Below are 18,006 nucleotides of genomic sequence, written 5' to 3' on the forward strand. Positions count from 1 at the left end.
GACTTTGGGTGATGGGTATGCAACATAATCAAATGTCAAAATAACCTGGAGATGTTTTCTCTGAACATATGTACCCTGATTTATCAATGTCACCCCATTAAAATAAATAAAAAATTTTTAAAAAAAATTTTTAATAAAAAAATATATAGATGTTAAAACTGGGAAAATAATTTTCAAATTGTAATTAATTAAATTAAAATTATTATTATTATTTTATTAAGTAAGAGGCGGGGAGGCAGAGAAACGCCTACATGCACCTGACTGGATCCACCCAAAAAGCCCCCTAAGGGACGATGCTTTGCCCATCTGGGGCCATTGCTCCCTCGCTCAGCAACTGAGCTATTTTTTAGTGCCAGAGGTGAGGCCACGGAGCCATTCTCAATGCCAAAGAGCCAACTTGGTCAAACTGATGCAGCCATGACTGCAGGTGAAAAAGGGGGGGAGGAGGAGGAAAGAGAGAGAAAGAGGGAGATAGCAGATAGTCACTTCTCCTGTGTACCCCAACTGGGAGTCAAACCGGGACCTTCCACATACCGGGGTGACACTATCACCGAACCAACTGGCCAGGGCCAAAATTTAAGTTAAAAACAGGTAACTCAAGTCTGTCATGGAAAACTCGTATGATTCAGAACAAATTTATATACATCTACAATTTCAACTTTGTATTTTATGAAACCTAAATACATATCAACTATTTCTGATGAAAATTTATAGTTCAAATAGAGATGGGCTGTGAATATAAAACATACTATTTTGCAATATTATGTCTATTACATCATTATGGTTTACACTTAAAACTAATACAATGTTAACCTGACCAGGCGGTGGCGCAGTGGATAGAGCGTCGGACTAGGATGCAGAGGACCAAGGTTCAAGACCCCGAGGTCGCCAGCTTGAGCGTGGGCTCATCTGGTTTGAGCAAAAGCCCACCAGCTTGAACCCAAGGTCTCTGGCTCCAGCAAGGGGTTACTCAGTCTGCTGAAGGCCCGCAGTCAAGGCACATATGAGAAAGCAATCAATGAACAACTAAGGTGTTGCAACACGCAATGAAAAACTAATGATTGATGCTTCTCATCTCTCTCCGTTCCTGTCTGTCTGTCCCTGTCTATCCCTTTCTCTGACTCACTCTGTCTCTATAAATAAATAAATAATTAAATAAATAAGATTTTTTTTAAAAAACCTAATACAATGTTATATGTCAATTATATCACTGGGGAACAAAATTTTTGTTGCATCCACAAAAACACTTGTTCTTACCTAATTCGAGTGTGCTGATCTCAAATCTGACAGTAGTTTTCCTCTGCAAACTACAGTTTTTTTGCAATTCAAGATTTTAGGTTTTCATCTTATTGTAAAATTTTCAACATTTAGTTTAACATAATAAAGTAGAATGTCTTCTTGGGCATCATCTTTGTGAAAATATAATTTATATAATGCAGTAAATACACTAATACACTAAAAGATATGATTGAATCAGAATTTGTCTACAATTTCAAAACAGAACATATTAGAACACATTTTAATCATAAAATTTGCGTAAAACTTATTTAAATTCTATTCAGGCGCCTGACCTGTGGTGGCGCAGTGGGATAAAGCGTCGACCTGGAACACTGAGGTCGCTGGTTCGAAACCTTGGGCTTGCCTGGTCAAGGCACATATGGGAGTTGATGCTTCCTGCTCCTCCCCCTTCTCTCTCTCTCTGTCTCTCTCTCTCACTCCTCTCTCTCTAAAAAATCAATAAATAAAATATTAAAAAAAAAAAAAAATTCTATTCAGGCAAAAATTTGCACTTATAGCTCTTGTGTTTGTGTACTTGTTGAGGACAATCTCGTTTGATGCTCCAGCAGTAGTCTGCTCACCACTAACAGCTCCAAGATTTTCGGGAAACTTATCAAGGTGACTGTTCAGGAAGTGAATCTTAACGCTCATGTTACATCCAATATTGCGGAAAGCCAACAGCATCCTTTGAACCAGAAGTTCATAGTTTTCTGCTTTTTGTTGCCAAGGAAGTTCTTTGTAACTGCCACAAAAGACTGCCATTCGGCTTTCCCCTCATTATTCATCTTCCTGGCAAATTTTTCGTCACGTATGAGGGTTCGAATTTAAGGTCCATCGAATATACCTGCTTTTATCTTCTCAAAGGAGAAGGCAAGAAAAGCAGAAATATATAATATGTTGAAAGCATTCACTTTCTCTATTCAAAGCCTGAACAAACTACTTCATTAAAGCCAAGTTTGATGTGAAGTGGGGGGAAAATGATCCTGTCTCGATTAACTACAGGTTCATTCACAATATTTTGCATCCCTACTTCCAGAGCTTCATGTTTCAGCCACTTCTTCTGTGTCCAGTGTTTCTCCCGAGCTCGGCTGTCCCACAAACACAGAAAGCAAGGATACTTCGTGAAACCTCTGTTGTCCTAGCAGGAAATTTACCATTTTAAGATCCACACAAGCCTGACCTGTGGTGGCGCAGTGGATAAAGCGTCGACCTGGAAATGCTGAGGTCGCCGGTTCGAAACCTAGGGCTTGCCTGGTCAAGGCACATATGGGAGTTGATGCTTCCAGCTCCTCCCCCCCCTTCCTCTCTCTGTCTCTCCTCTGTCTTTCCTCTCTCTCTCTCTCTCTCTGTCTCTCCCTCTCCTCTCTAAAATGAATAAATTAAAAAAAAAAAAAAAAGATCCACACAAATGATCCAGTTATGCTCCTCATACTTCAGAAAGTTGAGGGCAATTTTTATGTCATTATAATCTTCTCGCGGATGAGTTGAATAACCAATTGCAACTGCGGCATAAACATTACCGTTGTGTAGAACACATTTCAGACTCCATTTAGAGCTGTCAAGAAATACCCGCCATTCTGTTGGACTGTAAGTGGTAACAACTAGCTGGCTGAGAAGACTACTGATATCATGACAGTAAACAAAGTGTTTGTCTTCGGAAAAAAAGTCCACAAAACTTTGTTCACGCTTCCTGAAATGGGATACTTTAGCTGACCAGTGAAGTACATTCTTTTCTTGAAGCCTGGAGGCTAATAGCTCAGCTGCTTTCTTTGATAGGCCCAAATCTCTTACTAAGTCATTCAATTCGGGTTGGCTAAACTGCTGAGGGGTTAATGACTGCTTGGCATCAGAAGAAGACCCTTCAGATTCTACAACCATTTCCTCATGCATCTTATCAAAATATACTTGATCACCATGTTCACTTTCTTCGTCCTTAGAAGAAATAACACCATTGAAAACTGGAACTGGGAGTGTCTCAGAGTGTAGGATAGGTCGTATTGCTGAAGGAATATTAGGATATGCGATCATATGCCGTTTTTTCAGATATATTTTTTTATCAGATAGTTTTTTACATTTAAAAACTATAATTATGTAAAAGTGATGTTTGTAAAACATTAATTGCCTTGTCATTATGTTCAATCCAAGAGTCGTTGCCCTTTAACTCCAATTTAAAAACCAATGCATGCCCTTAACTGTAACAAAAAGAAATTTAAATTGCATAAAAACTAGAGCATGCACCAAAAAACAGATTTCAGATTTGGAATCAGCGATGCAGAAATATATAGAAATAGTTCTAAAACCTCATGCAACAGAAAACAAAAAAGAAATTGTTCCCCAGTGATATCAATAAAAAAATTTAAATATATATAGTACAGTTTGAAGATTTAGTATAAAAAAGGTGATAAAATATTCATTAATAATTTTTATATAAATTACATATTAAAATATTTTGGAACAAAACATTCAAATTTTTAAAACAACATTAATTTAATCATCAAAAAAATAAAAGGTCACCTACAAAATATCTGCAAATCATATCTGATAAAAATTTCATATCCAAAATAGATAAAGAATAACACTCAACAGTAAAAAACAATGTAATTAAAAAATGGGTAGAGGACCTGAATAGGCATCTTCCAAAGAGGACATACAGATGCCAACAGACATATGAAAAGATGCTCAACATCACTAATTATCAGGGAAAATCAAATAAAAACCACAGTGAGATACTGCCTCACGCCTGTCAGAATGACCATCGCCAATAAATCAGTAGACAAGTATGTGGAAAAAAGGGACCCCTCGTGCACTGTAGGTGGGAATGCAGACTGGTACAGCCACTATGGAAAACAGTATGGAGGTTCCCAAAAAAATTAAAAATAGCCTGACCAGGCAGTGGTGCAGTGGAGCGTCAAACTGGGATGTGGAGGACTCAGGTTCGAGATCCTGAGGTCGCCAGCTTGAGCGCGGGCTCATCTGGTTTGAGCAAGGCTCACCAGCTGGAGCCCAAGGTTGCTGGCTTGAGCAAGGGGTACTCAGTCTGCTGTAGTGCCCACTTAAGGCACATATGAGAAATCAATCAATGAAAAACTAAGGACCCACACAAAGAATTGATGTTTCTCATCTCTCTCCCTTCCTGTCTGTCTGTCCTTATCTGTCCCTCTCTCTGACTCTGTCTCTGCCACACACACACACACACACACACACACACACACACACACACAAATTAAAAATAGACCTACCTTATGACCCAGCAATTCCACCTCTGGAAAACAAAAGCACTAACTCAAAAAAGATATATGAAAAAAAAAAAAGTTATGTGCACCCCTATGTTCACTACAGCATTATTTACAATAGCCATGACATGGAAGCCAACTTAAATGTCCACCAATAAATGAATGGATAAAGAAAATGTGGTACACATACACAATGGAATATTATTCAGTCATAACAAACAGCGAAGGCTTGCCATATGACACAACATAAATGGATATTGAGGGCATTATGCCAAGTGATGCTAAGTGAAATACGTCAGAGAGAAAAAAATGAAGTCATATGTGGAATCAAAACAAAACAGAGCAGATTGGTAGTTGCCAGAAGCAGGGGTTGGGAGTAGACAAAATAGGAGTAGAGAGTCAAAATGTCATGACAATTTTTTTTAAAAAAGATACAAACCTGCAGTTATAAAATAAGTCATGGGGCAGTGATGTACAGCATGGGACTATAATTAACAATACTCTATTGCAGACCCTGGCTGTGTAGTTCTGTTGGTTAGAGCGTCATCCCAAAACACTAAGGTTGCTGGTTTGATCCCCCGTCAGGGCACATATAGGAAGCAACCAATGATGCACAACTAAATGGAACGAATGAATGCTTTTAGTCCCTTCTCTCTCCCTTCCTCTGTTTCTCTAAAAGCAACCAATAAAGCCTGACCAGGTGGTGGCTCAGTGGATAGAGCATTGGACTGAGACACAGAGGATGCAGATTCGAAATCCCGAGGTCACTGGCCTGAAGCCCAAGGTTGCTGACTTGAGCAAAGGGGTCACTTGCTCTGCTGGAGCACCTTGCCCCCTACTCAAGGCACATATGAGAAAGCAATCAATGAAAAACTAAGGTGCCGCAATGCAGATTGATGCTTCTCATCTCTCTCCTTTCCTGTATGTCTGTCCATATCTGTCCGTCTCTGTCTCTGTCACACATACAAACAAAAGCAACCAATAAAAAAATACTGTGGCCCTGGCCGTTTGGCTCAGTGGTAGAGCGTTGGCCTGGCGTGCAGGGGTCCCGGGTTCGATTCCCAGCCAGGGCACACAGGAGAAGCGCCCATCTGCTTCTCCACCCCTCCCCCTCTCCTTCCTCTCTGTCTCTCTCTTCCCCTCCCGCAGCCGAGGCTCCATTGGAGCAAAGATGGCCCGGGCGCTGGGGATGGCTCCTTGGCCTCTGCCCCAGGCACTAGAGTGGCTCTGGTCGTGACAGAGCAATGCCCCGTAGGGGCAGAGCGTCGCCCCCTGGTGGGCGTGCCGGGTGGATCCCGGTGGGGCGCATGCGGGAGTCTGTCTGACTGTCTCTCCCTGTTTCCAGCTTCGGAAAAATACAAAAAATAAATAAATAAATAAAAATACTGTATTGCATGTTTAAAAGTTACTAAGAGTAAATTTTAAAAGTTCTCATCACAAGAAAAAAAATTCTATGACGTTTGATGACTGATGTTAACTAGACTTATTGTGATGATTATTTCACTGTATTTACAAATATCAAATCATTATTTCACACACCTGAAACTAATATAATGTATGTCAATTATATGTCAATTACACCTCAATAGAAAAAGAATTTCATAATGCTAAAACATTAAGAGGCCATTATACACAAATTTATGTCATTGAATTTGAAATTTAAATAAAATGAAGAAACTCCTAGAAAAGCTCACTTAGCAATAATTTAAAAGAATAGCCTGGCCGGTTGGCTCAGCGGTAGAGCGTCAGCCTAGCGTGCGGAGGACCCGGGTTCGATTCCCGGCCAGGGCACACAAGAGAAGCGCCCATTTGCTTCTCCACCCCTTCGCCACGCTTTCCTCTCTGTCTCTCTCTTCCCCTCCCGCAGCCAAGGCTCCATTGGAGCAAAGATGGCCCGGGCGCTGGGGATGGCTCTGTGGCCTCTGCCTCAGGCGCTAGAGTGGCTCTGGTCGCCACATGGTGACTCCCAGGATGGGCAGAGCATCGCCCCCTGGTGGGCAGAGCATCGCCCCATGGTGGGCGTGCCAGGTGGATCCCGGTCGGGTGCATGCGGGAGTCTGTCTGACTGTCTCTCCCTGTTTCCAGCTTCAGAAAAAATGAAAAAAAAATTAAAAAAAAAAAAAGAAAAAAAAAGAAATGGACAGCCTGACCAAGCAGTGGTGTAGTGGATAGAGCGTTGGACTGGGATGTGGAGGACCCAGGTTCGAGACCCCAAGGTCGCCAGCTTGAGCGCGGGCTCATCTGGTTTGAGCAAAGCTCACCAGCTTGGACCTAAGGTCTCTGGCTTGAGCGAGGGATTACTCGGTCTGCTGTAGCCCCACTGTCAAGGCACATATGAGAAAGCAATCAATGAACAACTAAGGTGTCGCAACGAAAAACTAATGATTGATGCTTCTCATCTCTCTCCGTTCCTGTCTGTCCTGTCCCTATCTTTCCCTCTCTCTGACTCTGTCTCTGTAAAAAAAAAAAAAAAAAAAAAAGGACAAAGGACTTGAATAGACATTTCTCTCAAGTTAAAAAAATGACCAAGGAGCACAATGCTAAACATCAGTAATCGAAACTATAATGAGATACCACCTCATACCTATTAGGATAGCTACTGTAAGGCCAGTGGCCGCCACCATCATGGCCATGCAGGTTCAGGTTGGATTTGGGCAGTCGGTAAGGAACAGTGGAGCCAGAAAATAAGTGAGCCATTCCATTATTAAAGTCTCATAACGGGACGAGCAAGGAGGCAGGGAAGACCGCTTCCCTCTCTCTCAGCATCCACCAACCACAGCAGGGCTTCTAAGCCCTGACTCAGCCTCTAGTTCCACAACCCAGACTCCTTCTCCAGACCTACAGCCCCCACCATCCTCAGCACTCCCCAGCAAAACAGGCCAGGTGGAAATACCCTTTCTCCAGCAAACAACAAACAATCGCCCCGCCCCAATGGAGGTGGGTAATCTACAATTTGCAATCTGCCACCTTGAAGGCAAGTACCCACAGCCTTCCATAGACTATATACACATGGTACTGCCCCAATACAAGTGAGCAAACCTAAAAATCCCTTATTTACCCAACAGTTACTATTAGAAAAACAGAGGCTGGGCTTGGATAAAGCTTTGACCTGGAGTGCTGAGGTTTCCGGTTTGAAGCCCTGGGCTTTCCCAGTCCGGGCACAGCAGACAAGCACTTGATGAACAACTGAGGTAAAGCAACTATAAGTAGATACTTCTTGCTCTACCTCCCCCTTCCTGTAAAATCAATAAATAAAATCTTAAAAAAAAACACACAAAAAACGTGTTGGTGTGAGTGTGGAGTGTAGTACTGCTAAGAATGTAAAATGGTACAGCCACTATGGAAAACAGTATGAAGGCTCCTCAAAAAGTTAATATAAATTTTATTATGTAACCCAGCAATTATGCCTTGTGGTATGGACCCAAAATAACTGAAAGCAGTCTCAAAGAGATACCTGTACACTCATGTCCAAGCAGCACTATTCACAACAGCTAAAATGTGGAAGAAACCCAAGTGTCCATCTATAGTGAATACACAAAATGTGTTCTATCCATACAATGGAATACTAGTCAGTCTTAAAAAGAAAGGAAATTCCACATGGATGAACTTTGAGGACAGACATTATGCTACATGAAATAGTCACAAAAAGACAAATTCTATGTGTTTCCACTTACACAAGGTAGAGTAGTCAAATCAAAGACAGTATAATAGTGGTTGAAAAGGTTGGGAGGAGGGGAGAAAGAGTTATTGCTTAATAGGCATAGAGTTTGAGATTTACAAGATGAAAAAGTGTTATGAGGATGGGTAGTGGTGATGTTTGCACAACAATGTGAATGTATTTAATACCAATAAACTGTGCTCCTAAAAAATGGTTAAGATGGTAAATTTTATTTTAACACCATAAAAAATTTTAGATGTGTTCTGGCTAGGTGCTCAGTTAGTTAGAGCATAGTCCCATCATGCCAAGGTTGCAGGTTCAGTCCCCATCAGGGCACATATAAGAATCAACCAATAGGTATGTAAATAAGTGGAACAAATTGATGTTTCTCTCTTCCTCTCTCTCCCTACCTCTCTCTCTAAAATAAATTTTTTTTTTTAATCTTAGTCTGACCTATGGTGGCACAGTGGATAAAGCGTCAACCTGGAACGCTGGGGTCACTGGTTCGAAACCCTGGGCTTGCCTGGTCAAGGCACATATGGCAGTTAATGCTTCCTGCTCCAGTAGCGTAGCTGGGGGGGGGGGGCAAGGGGGGTCTATCATGCTCTGGGCACCCCTCACAGAAGGGCGCCAAATGGTCTCCAAGACAAATAAGAAAAGCAGACTACCTTTCTGGATGGGGGGAGGGGGCGCCAATGAAGTGTCCTGCCCCAGGTGCCAGTTATGTTCGCTACACCACTGTCCTGCTCCCCCCTTCTCTCTCTCTCTCTCTCCTATCTAAAATGAATTTTTTTAAAAATCCAAACAAAAAAATTAAAAAAAATCCTAGCCCTGGCAAGGTGGCTCAATGGATAAAGCGTTAACCCAGCACACCAGAGATCACAGGTTCACCCTCCAGTTAGGACATTTACTAGAAGCAACCAATGAGTACACAACTAAATGCAACTAAGTGAAACAACAAGCTGATGCTTCTCTCTCCCTCCCTCCCCTGCTTCCCCTATCTCTCTCTCAAATCAATGTAAAAAAAAATTTTTTATTTTTTTTTTTTGTATTTTTCTGAAGCTAGAAACCGGGAGAGACAGTCAGACAGACTCCCGCATGCGCCTGACCGGGGTCCACCCGGCACGCCCACCAGGGGGCGACGCTCTGCCCACCAGGGGGCGATGCTCTGCCCCTCCGGGGCGTCGCTCTGCCGCGACCAGAGCCACTCTAGTGCCTGGGGCAGAGGCCAAGGAGCCATCCCCAGCGCCCGGGCCATCTTTGCTCCAATGGAGCCTCGGCTGCGGGAGGGGGAAGAGAGAGACAGAGAGGAAGGAGAGGGGGAGGGGTGGAGAAGCAGATGGGCGCTTCTCCTGTGTGCCCTGGCCGGGAATCAAACCCGGGACTTCTTCACGCCAGGCCGACGCTCTACCACTGAGCCAACCGGCCAGAGCCAAAAAAAATTTTTTTAATCTTAAGATTTATCAACATGGAATGCAAGAGAAGAACTTATTTAAACATGAAATTATGACCTCTTTCAGCTTAGGCCCCCAGTTTGTGAGGATGTGTTCTTTAAGTAACTACATAATCATAGCCACCATGAGCCACACTGAGTACTGAGGGTCAGGAACCCAAAGATTTTAAGAGCTCATCCTTGACTTCAAGAGATTCTCAGTCTAAACTGGAAACCAGTAGTACACCTTTTAAAATTACACGGCCCAGCTATGCTCTCACAACTGCGTTCTTTATATTCCCACACCATCACAACCACTACCACCATTCAGTGTATAGGTGCACTTAAGGACATTATTCTAGGTCAGTGGTCAGCAAACTCATTAGTCAACAGAGCCAAATATCAACAGTACAACGATTGAAATTTCTTTTCAGAACCAAATTTTTTTTGTATTTTTCTGAAGTTGGAAACAGGGAGGCAGTCAGTCAGACTCCTGCATGCGCCCGACCGGGATCCACCCGGCATGCCCACCAGGGGGCGATGCTCAGCCCATCTGGGGTGTTGCTCTGTTGCGACCATCAGTGCCCGGGTCAACTTTGCTCCAATGGAGCCTTGGCTGCGGGAGGGGAAGAGAGAGACAGAGAGGAATGAGAGGGGGAGGGGGTGAAGAAGCAGATGGGCGCTTCTCCTATGTGCCCTGGCTGGGAATCGAACCCGGGACTCCTGCACGCCAGGCCGACGCTCTAGCACTGAGCCAACTGGCCAGGGCCAAGAACCAAATTTTTTAAACTTAAACTATACAGGTAGGTACATTGTTATTAACTTGGGCCCGACCAACCAACACCCCCACACGTACCTGAGTGCCCGCACGTGGTATTTTGTGGAAGAGCCACACTCAAGGGGCCGAACAGTCGCATGTGGCTTGTGAGCCTCGGTTTGCTGACCACTGTTCTAGGTATTCAACACAAACATCCCTTACTCAAGCTTCACAAAATCCTATAAATGGGTACTATTACTATTCCTCAAAACTTTTTAAGGTAATCAAAAATAAGGCAAGTCTAAGAAACTGTCCCAGTGTAGACAGCCTAAGGAGGTATGGTAACTAAATGTAATATGGTATCCTGGATGGTACCAAAAAAGGACATTAGGTAAAAACTAAGAAAATACAAATAAAATACACACTATCATTTCAATATTGGTTCATTAGCTGTGACAATTTCACTATACTGATAGAAGATGTGGAATACAGTAAAACTATGTATTATTTTTGTAACATTTCCATCAATTACAAACTATTCTACAATAAAAGTTTATTTTATAAAAACTTGTAGGCCCTGGCCAGTTGGCTCAGCAGTAGAGCATCGGTTCAATTCCCAGTCAGGGCTCAGGGCACACAGGCTAATCTGCTCCTCCGCCTCTCCTCCATCTCTCTCTCTCTCTCTCTCTCTCTCTTCCCCCCCAGACCCATGGCTTGAATCATGATTTGAGCAAGTTGGCCCTGGGCACTGAGAATGGCTTTTTATAGGAAACTGGCAGCTGCCTAACTCTAAATTCATATGTCCTTTAAACCTACAAGTCAGCAAAAGTAAATAAAGCCACTCATAGCCTAAAATTATAGACAAAACACCATGAACTTAAATGTGCCCATTAAAGAAACCCAAATGTCCAAAACTAGTATACCAACTCGAGACCATATTAGAAAAGACTACCAGGCAGAAACAAGCAAACAAGAAATAACACTAAATAACTATCGTTTACAATAGCACTAGACACCTATCAAGAACTAGACATAACCTAAAAAAGGATATCCAAGAAGTCTATGAGGCCCTGGCCGGTTGGCTCAGTGGTACAGTGTTGGCCCAGCATGTGTATGTCCCAGGTTCAATTCCTGGTCAGGGCATATAAGAGAAGTGCCCATCTGCTTCTCCACACCTCCCCCTCTCTTCCCCTTTCCTTCTGCAGCCATGGCTTGGAGAGAGTTGGCCCCAGGTGCTGAGGATGGCTCCATGGCCTCTGCTTCAACTCTAAGAAGAATTCAATTGCTGAGCAACATAGCAATACCCCAGATGGGCAGATTGCCCCCTAGTGGGCTTGCTGGGTGGATCCCATTCAGGCACATGCAGGAGTCTGTCTCTGCCTCCCCCCTCTCACTAACTTAAAAAAAAAGTCTATGAAACATTGAGACAAATTAAAGACAACCTGATAAATGAAAGGTTGCACCAGCTTCATGAGTTGGAAGATTTGTCATCAATAAATCAATTCTTCATAAATTGATTCACAGACTTAACACAATCCTAATCAATATCCCAGCAGAGCTGGCAGGGAGTGACAACACTGAGTCTATCATAAATGTAAAAATCTAAGAAAAGCCAAGAATCATGAAGGACAAGGCTAAAAGACTTCACTACCAAATATCAAAATTATAAGTCTCTAGTAACTAAGACACAAGGGCAAATAAATAGATGAATGTTAGAAAGATCTCTGGAAACAATTGTGTACATTCTATATACTATGGACTCCTGAGTTATGAGAAAGGTGACAGCAGTGGAATTAAGACTTTTTTTTCCCCATATGGTGTCCAGTCACCCAGCTGTCCATGGGAACAAAATGAAATCTTGACCTTGTACCTTACACCACATACCAAATTAAATCCCAGATGGCTTGCAAATCAAAGTGCAAAGGGTAAGACAAAGTTTTTAAAATTAAACAGTATCTTCATAACCTTGGAATAGGCAAACATTTCTTAAACAGGATACAAAGCATTAATTAACAATAACAAAAAAGCTGATAAACTGGGCTTCATTAAAATTTATATTTTCCTTATTCAAAAGATGACAACTAAGAGTATAAAGGCAAGTCACAGACTGGGGGAAAATATTTTTATTACCTATATCAAAGGACTCACATGAAGAATATATAAAGAACTACAGACCGACCAGGCAGTGGCGCAATGGATAGTGTCGGACTGGGATGCGGAGGACCCAGGTTTGAGACCCCGTGGTCGCCGGCTTGAGCGCAGGCTCAGCTGGTTTCAGCAAGGCTCACCAGCTTGAGCCCAAGGTTGCTGGCTTGAGTAAGGGGTCAATCAGTCCGCTGTAGGCTCCCAGTCAAGACACATATGAGAAAGCAATCAATGAGCAACTAAGGTGCTGCAATGAAGAATTGATGCTTCGCATCTCTCTCCCTTCTTCTCTGTCTGTTCCTATCTGTCCCTTTCTCTGTCTCTGTCACAAAAAAGAAAAAAAAAAGACTGGAAGAGGCACTTCAGGAAGAGGATATCCAAAGGTCACTAAATATAAGAAAAGGTGCTCAACTTCATTAGTCATCAAGGAAATGAAAATGCAAATCACAATAGAAATACCATCATACACTCACCAAAGTGGCCAAAATGAAAACACAATACCCACTATTGGTGAGGATGTGGAACGACGCAGACCCTCTTACAAGTGTGTCACCTGGTGTGACTGCTGTGAACTACTGCCAGGCAGCCTCTATTAAAGCTGAAGACATGAACATCCTATAACCCACTGATTCTCTCCTAGGATCATCCCCAACAGAAATAAGGTCACCAGAAAGACATGCTCACAGCAGCACTATTCATAATGGCCTCAAATGCCTACTACCTAAAATGAGTACACATTGGGATATTCACACAACAGATCACTATGAATCTCATAGAGAGTATGTATTTATGATTCCACTCTATAAGTTCTAAAACAGGCAAAACTAACCTAGACATGTAAAAGTCAGCACGGTGGTAAGCCTTCATTAGTTAAGAGACTGCAGGGTTGCTGGGGGTCTCTACAAGATGCACTCAGTGTTTAAAAATTCAATGAATTTGAACACATATTTATCTACTTTTCTGCATGAACACGGTACTCAATCAACAGTTAATTTTTTACCAGTTAATCATAAAAGTCATATATTAAGTTTCCACAAAAATCTATTTGTGGGAGACAAGACATCCTGAGAGTAATTGCAGTTCCACACCCTACTTATTTGAACTACTTTGGCTAATCTAGCCTTTTTCTAAACCTCCAAACTATTTTAAATGTTTGTTGAGAAGTCTCATCCTCTCTTGAGAGTCTATGTGAAATTTTTCCCTCTAGCCAGCGTCCCAGACATACTATACATTAAATCTGCCTGCCCACCCAAGAGTTAAGTTGTCCCTTAGTGATATTTTACCAATTCTCACGTTTTTACAGACCTGTTGATAAAAATTCAGTTTGTTTATGCTTTCAACACACATGCGCCTACAGGCAATCTCCACCCCACCCCTACCAGAGTTCAACAGGCTATGGATCACAGGGAGTGTGACAGGGCCCCTGTGTAGCAGGCATCCATCCCATGAGGAGGAGGCACATTCCCCTCCACAGCCACTTGGATGGAGGTCCAGCTCTGGCGTGACCTTCCAGCCCCTACCACTCCTCTCGCAACAAGGGCCTTCTTGGTGGGCTACTAGCCAAAAAGCAACTGAACCAGGGAGTCACAGCTGCCCTGCCTGACCACTGCTGGGAATTTGGACACCTCCCGCCATTCCCTCCCAGCCCCACTTCAGCTCTCACGTCTCCATCTCCCCCAAGTCAAGGGTAGAGAGCAAGTCTGTGCCCAGCTGGGAGCTCAGCCGAGCCTTCTGGGAAGCAGTCTCAACCTGTGCAAATGCTGCTCTCAGAAGATAGTCCTTCACTTGGTGTGACAGAGGAAAGAAGAGATCACCCTAAATCAGTGGTCCCCAACCCCCGGGCCGCGGACCGGTACCAGTCCGTGGGCCATCTGGTACTGGTCTGCAGAGAAAGAATAAATAACTTACATTATTTCCGATTTATATTTAAGTCTGAACAATGTTTTATTTTTTTTAAATGACCAGATTCCCTCTGTTACATCCGTCTAAGACTCACTCTTGACGCTTGTCTCGGTCATGTGATACATTTATCCATCCCACCTTAAAGGCCGGTCCGTGAAAATATTTTCTGACATTAAACCGGTCTGTGGCCCAAAAAAGGTTGGGGACCACTGTATTACAGCCTTATAATTAGGGAAAATATGGAAACCACAGAAGGTTAAGTAAGCATACTCTGGAATGTTCTGGAGTTTGTGGAAGACTACACACTGACATAAAAGATAATCCCAGTATCTGACACAAAGAGACAAAATACAAATCAGTGCTTCCTTAAGTATGTGTATCCGCATAAAAATGGGCCGGAAAAATGGACATAAACATAAACAGGTTTTGCATTGATCACATTTAATTTTAATTGCACAAATTATTTCGTACAGGTGCTCCTCACTCTGCAGTCACTAGGCACCTTTTATTTTTTCATTTGAACAAATGTTTGCAGTAAGTCACCTGCAAAGCTGTGTGTGTGCCCGCTGTGACAAAATATTTCATCACGTGGTATACGGGGAGAGTGGTGATAACTCCACACTCAGTTGACAAGGCATGACTGGGAGAGTGCTGTGACGGGTCAGAGGAGGGGAGGTTGTGCCTGTGAGCGAACTAGGAAAAGCAGCCTTTAAAATAGGCTTTGAAGAAGTGGAAGTTATTTCAGTGAGACTGGATGTTGAGTTGATTTTTTTTTTCCTATAGCTTCACAATTGGCCATTAGGGTCCAAAGCTGAGAACAAAGCTCAGTGACCTGTGGTACTATAAGAGCCCCCACCAACTGGAACAAATACTTCCTTGAGAGCTTACCAAGAGGTCCATGGAGCTGTGCCTGCTGCCACAGATACTCTCTCAGCCTTTCCCTGCTCTGTACAAGAAGATTGGGTTCTGTATGTGGCATTTAGGGCAGTGGTCCCCAACATTTTTTGGGCCACGGACCGGTTTAATGTCAGAAAATATTTTCACGGACCAGCCTTTAGGGTGGGACAGATAAATGCACAAAATAAAATTATGCAACCAGCGTAAAAACTGTGGTATTTTTAAATATAATTGTCGAACTTATGCTATTTATTGGGCTAAGTTAAAGCAGGAATGAGCATGTCCTCATTATTCAGGCTGTATTTAAATTTGTTATTCTGACAATGTTTCATGTTATTTATTCTTTCTCTGCGGACCGGTACCAAATGGCCCACGAACCGGTACCGGTCCACGGCCCAGGGGTTGGGGACCACTGCCGTACATAGTTCCACAATCTACCATTAGCTGAGAAACACTTTGTTATAAACTACAAAAGTCTGCAGCATGTGTGAAGTAACCCAGTGAGAATTAAGCCATTGTTGTCATTCTAACTGGAACATAATGCATACAATTTTCTCAAAAGAGAAAAACAGAACATGTATATAGAACTAAACAGATATGCTAAATTTTTAACTCTGCATAAGCTAAAGGAGAATAAGGGTTGGCTTATAACTTATCCCAATTAACCGAGAATATTACATGTCTACTTTTTTTTTTTTTTCTGAAGTTGGAAACAGGAAGGCAGTCAGACAGACTCCCGCATGCGCCCGACCGGGATCCACCCGGCATGCCCACCAGGGGGCGATGCTCTGCCTATCCGGGGCGTTGCTATGTTGCGACCAGAGCCATTCTAGCGCCTGAGGCAGAGGCCATGGAGCCATCCTCAGCACCCAGGCCAACTTTGCTCCAATGGAGCCTTAACTGCAGGAGGGGAAGAGAGAGACAGAGAGGAAGGAGAGGGGGAGGGGTGGAGAAGCAGATGGGCGCTTCTCCTGTGTGCCCTGGCCGGGAATCGAACCCAGGACTCCTGCACGCCAGGCCAACGCTCTACCACTGAGCCAACCGGCCAGGGCCACATGTCTACTTTTTTTTGGAAGCAAAAGACAGAGCCCTCCAGTCCCCCAACTTCCCGTAAAACAGAAACAAATTCTACAGTTACCACAAGTCAGTCTCCTTCTTAATGAACCTCTCCCTCAAACACTTATCTACTTTAAATTCACATATTCCTGCGTCTTTGTGGGAATTATTTCCAAGGCCATGTTAAAAAAATAAATAAAGTTGTAACCAAAAATCAGCAATCACTAGTCCTTGAAAATCCTTGTTGTTGCCGCATATTTCCAAGGTCCACTTAAAAATTAAAAATATGTTCAGTTTCATATAAAATAATAAAACATTCAATCAACATTCTTATAACGTGCTGCAACTTCCACAGAAGGAGATTATGAAACACTATCAGGGCATCCAAGCCTCCCTGTGAAGTGCCATCCTCAGGAGATGATGAACTACTCTGAGGAGTAATCCTAAGTATCATAAAATAAAATGCACGTCGACTTGCACTCATGTTTAAAAGCAACTAAAATATTCACTGTTCAACATAATCACCACTGGTCACATGTGGCCACTGACCAGCTCCAGTGTGGGCAGTCCACACCGAGCTGTGCTAGAAACGTACAACAGACAGTGGGTTTTGAAGTCTTAGTACTAACAAAAGAAATAATCTCATTGATAGGTTTATATTGATTATACACTGTCACAATGTTTTGTATATGTAGGGTTACATAAAATGTTAATTTTACCTTTTAAACTCTTTTTAATGTACCAGGACATCTATAATTACATGTGACTCACATTATAATTTTATATATAAATAGTTCTGCCACCTTTGACCTACTACTCTTTTTTACCCAATCTCTTTGAGTATCATAAAATACGTCGATTTCTACATTATAATCAAAGGCAGTCTTCACCCAGAGTGGGGTCCACAAAGGAACCAACATACAAGTGTCACTACAGATTCAAGGCCATTCTTCACACACTTCACGAGGAGGCTGCCTAGAAACAGCTCTGCATACAGGCCCAGGGCATCGGCTTTTCAAATCTAACTCACCTGGCAAATGATCATGAATTTGTGGACTGACGGGTGTACTGCAGACTCCAGTGAAGTCCAGAGTATTACCCAACATGGCATTTATCCTTTGAAAGACATTGGCATTGCTACATGTGGAGAGAGCTCGTGCTTCCTGGTTGTCCCAGCGATCTTTTATCCTTTCTGCTTCCTTCTCCTAGACAGAGAATGAACATTTAGGTCTTCTACACTCCTTATGACAATAGGAGACTTCAGAGCCCCTTCCTCCCAAACCGACACCATGAGTATATAAAGTAAAGAGGATCTGGGTTTCCTGTCTAGATATTCAAGTGTTTACTGTGAGCAAGGTGCCCTGAGAAAACTGGCTCGAGAACTCTCTACTCTAATGAAATGTATGTAGGAGTCACTTTGGCAAGGTCAGTGGCAGCATAAGAAGCAGCAAGTCTGAAGTAGACTAAGTGCCTTCAACTCAAGAGAGGGGAGGAGACTTGGAGGTGGTTGCTAATGGATATAAGGTTTCTTTTGGAGGTGAAAATATTCTAAAGTGAGATTATGACTGCAAAACTCTGTAAATATACTAAAATTCATTGAATTATACATTGAAAGGTAAACTTTATCGTTATGTAAATTATATATCAA

At 42.7% G+C, this 18,006-nt stretch overlaps 1 protein-coding gene across 9 annotated transcripts in view; it reads right to left on the minus strand.

The window, feature by feature from the left end:
- CPEB1 (cytoplasmic polyadenylation element binding protein 1) overlaps nucleotides 1-18,006 on the minus strand; it is a 69,916-nt gene that overhangs the window by 39,652 nt on the left and 12,258 nt on the right. For 7 of the 9 annotated variants that reach the window (XM_066355771.1, XM_066355772.1, XM_066355769.1 and 4 more), the window contains exon 2: nucleotides 17,389-17,563. The exons of the other annotated variants lie outside the window; for them this stretch is intronic. In XM_066355771.1, coding sequence (XP_066211868.1) covers nucleotides 17,389-17,464 — 76 coding nt within the window. In that variant the 5' untranslated portion in view covers nucleotides 17,465-17,563. The remainder of the gene's footprint in view (nucleotides 1-17,388; nucleotides 17,564-18,006) is intronic. 9 annotated transcript variants of the gene reach the window in all.

This window comes from Saccopteryx leptura, chromosome 13 (assembly GCF_036850995.1).
Source record: "Saccopteryx leptura isolate mSacLep1 chromosome 13, mSacLep1_pri_phased_curated, whole genome shotgun sequence".
Taxonomy (NCBI): Eukaryota; Metazoa; Chordata; class Mammalia; order Chiroptera; family Emballonuridae; genus Saccopteryx; species Saccopteryx leptura.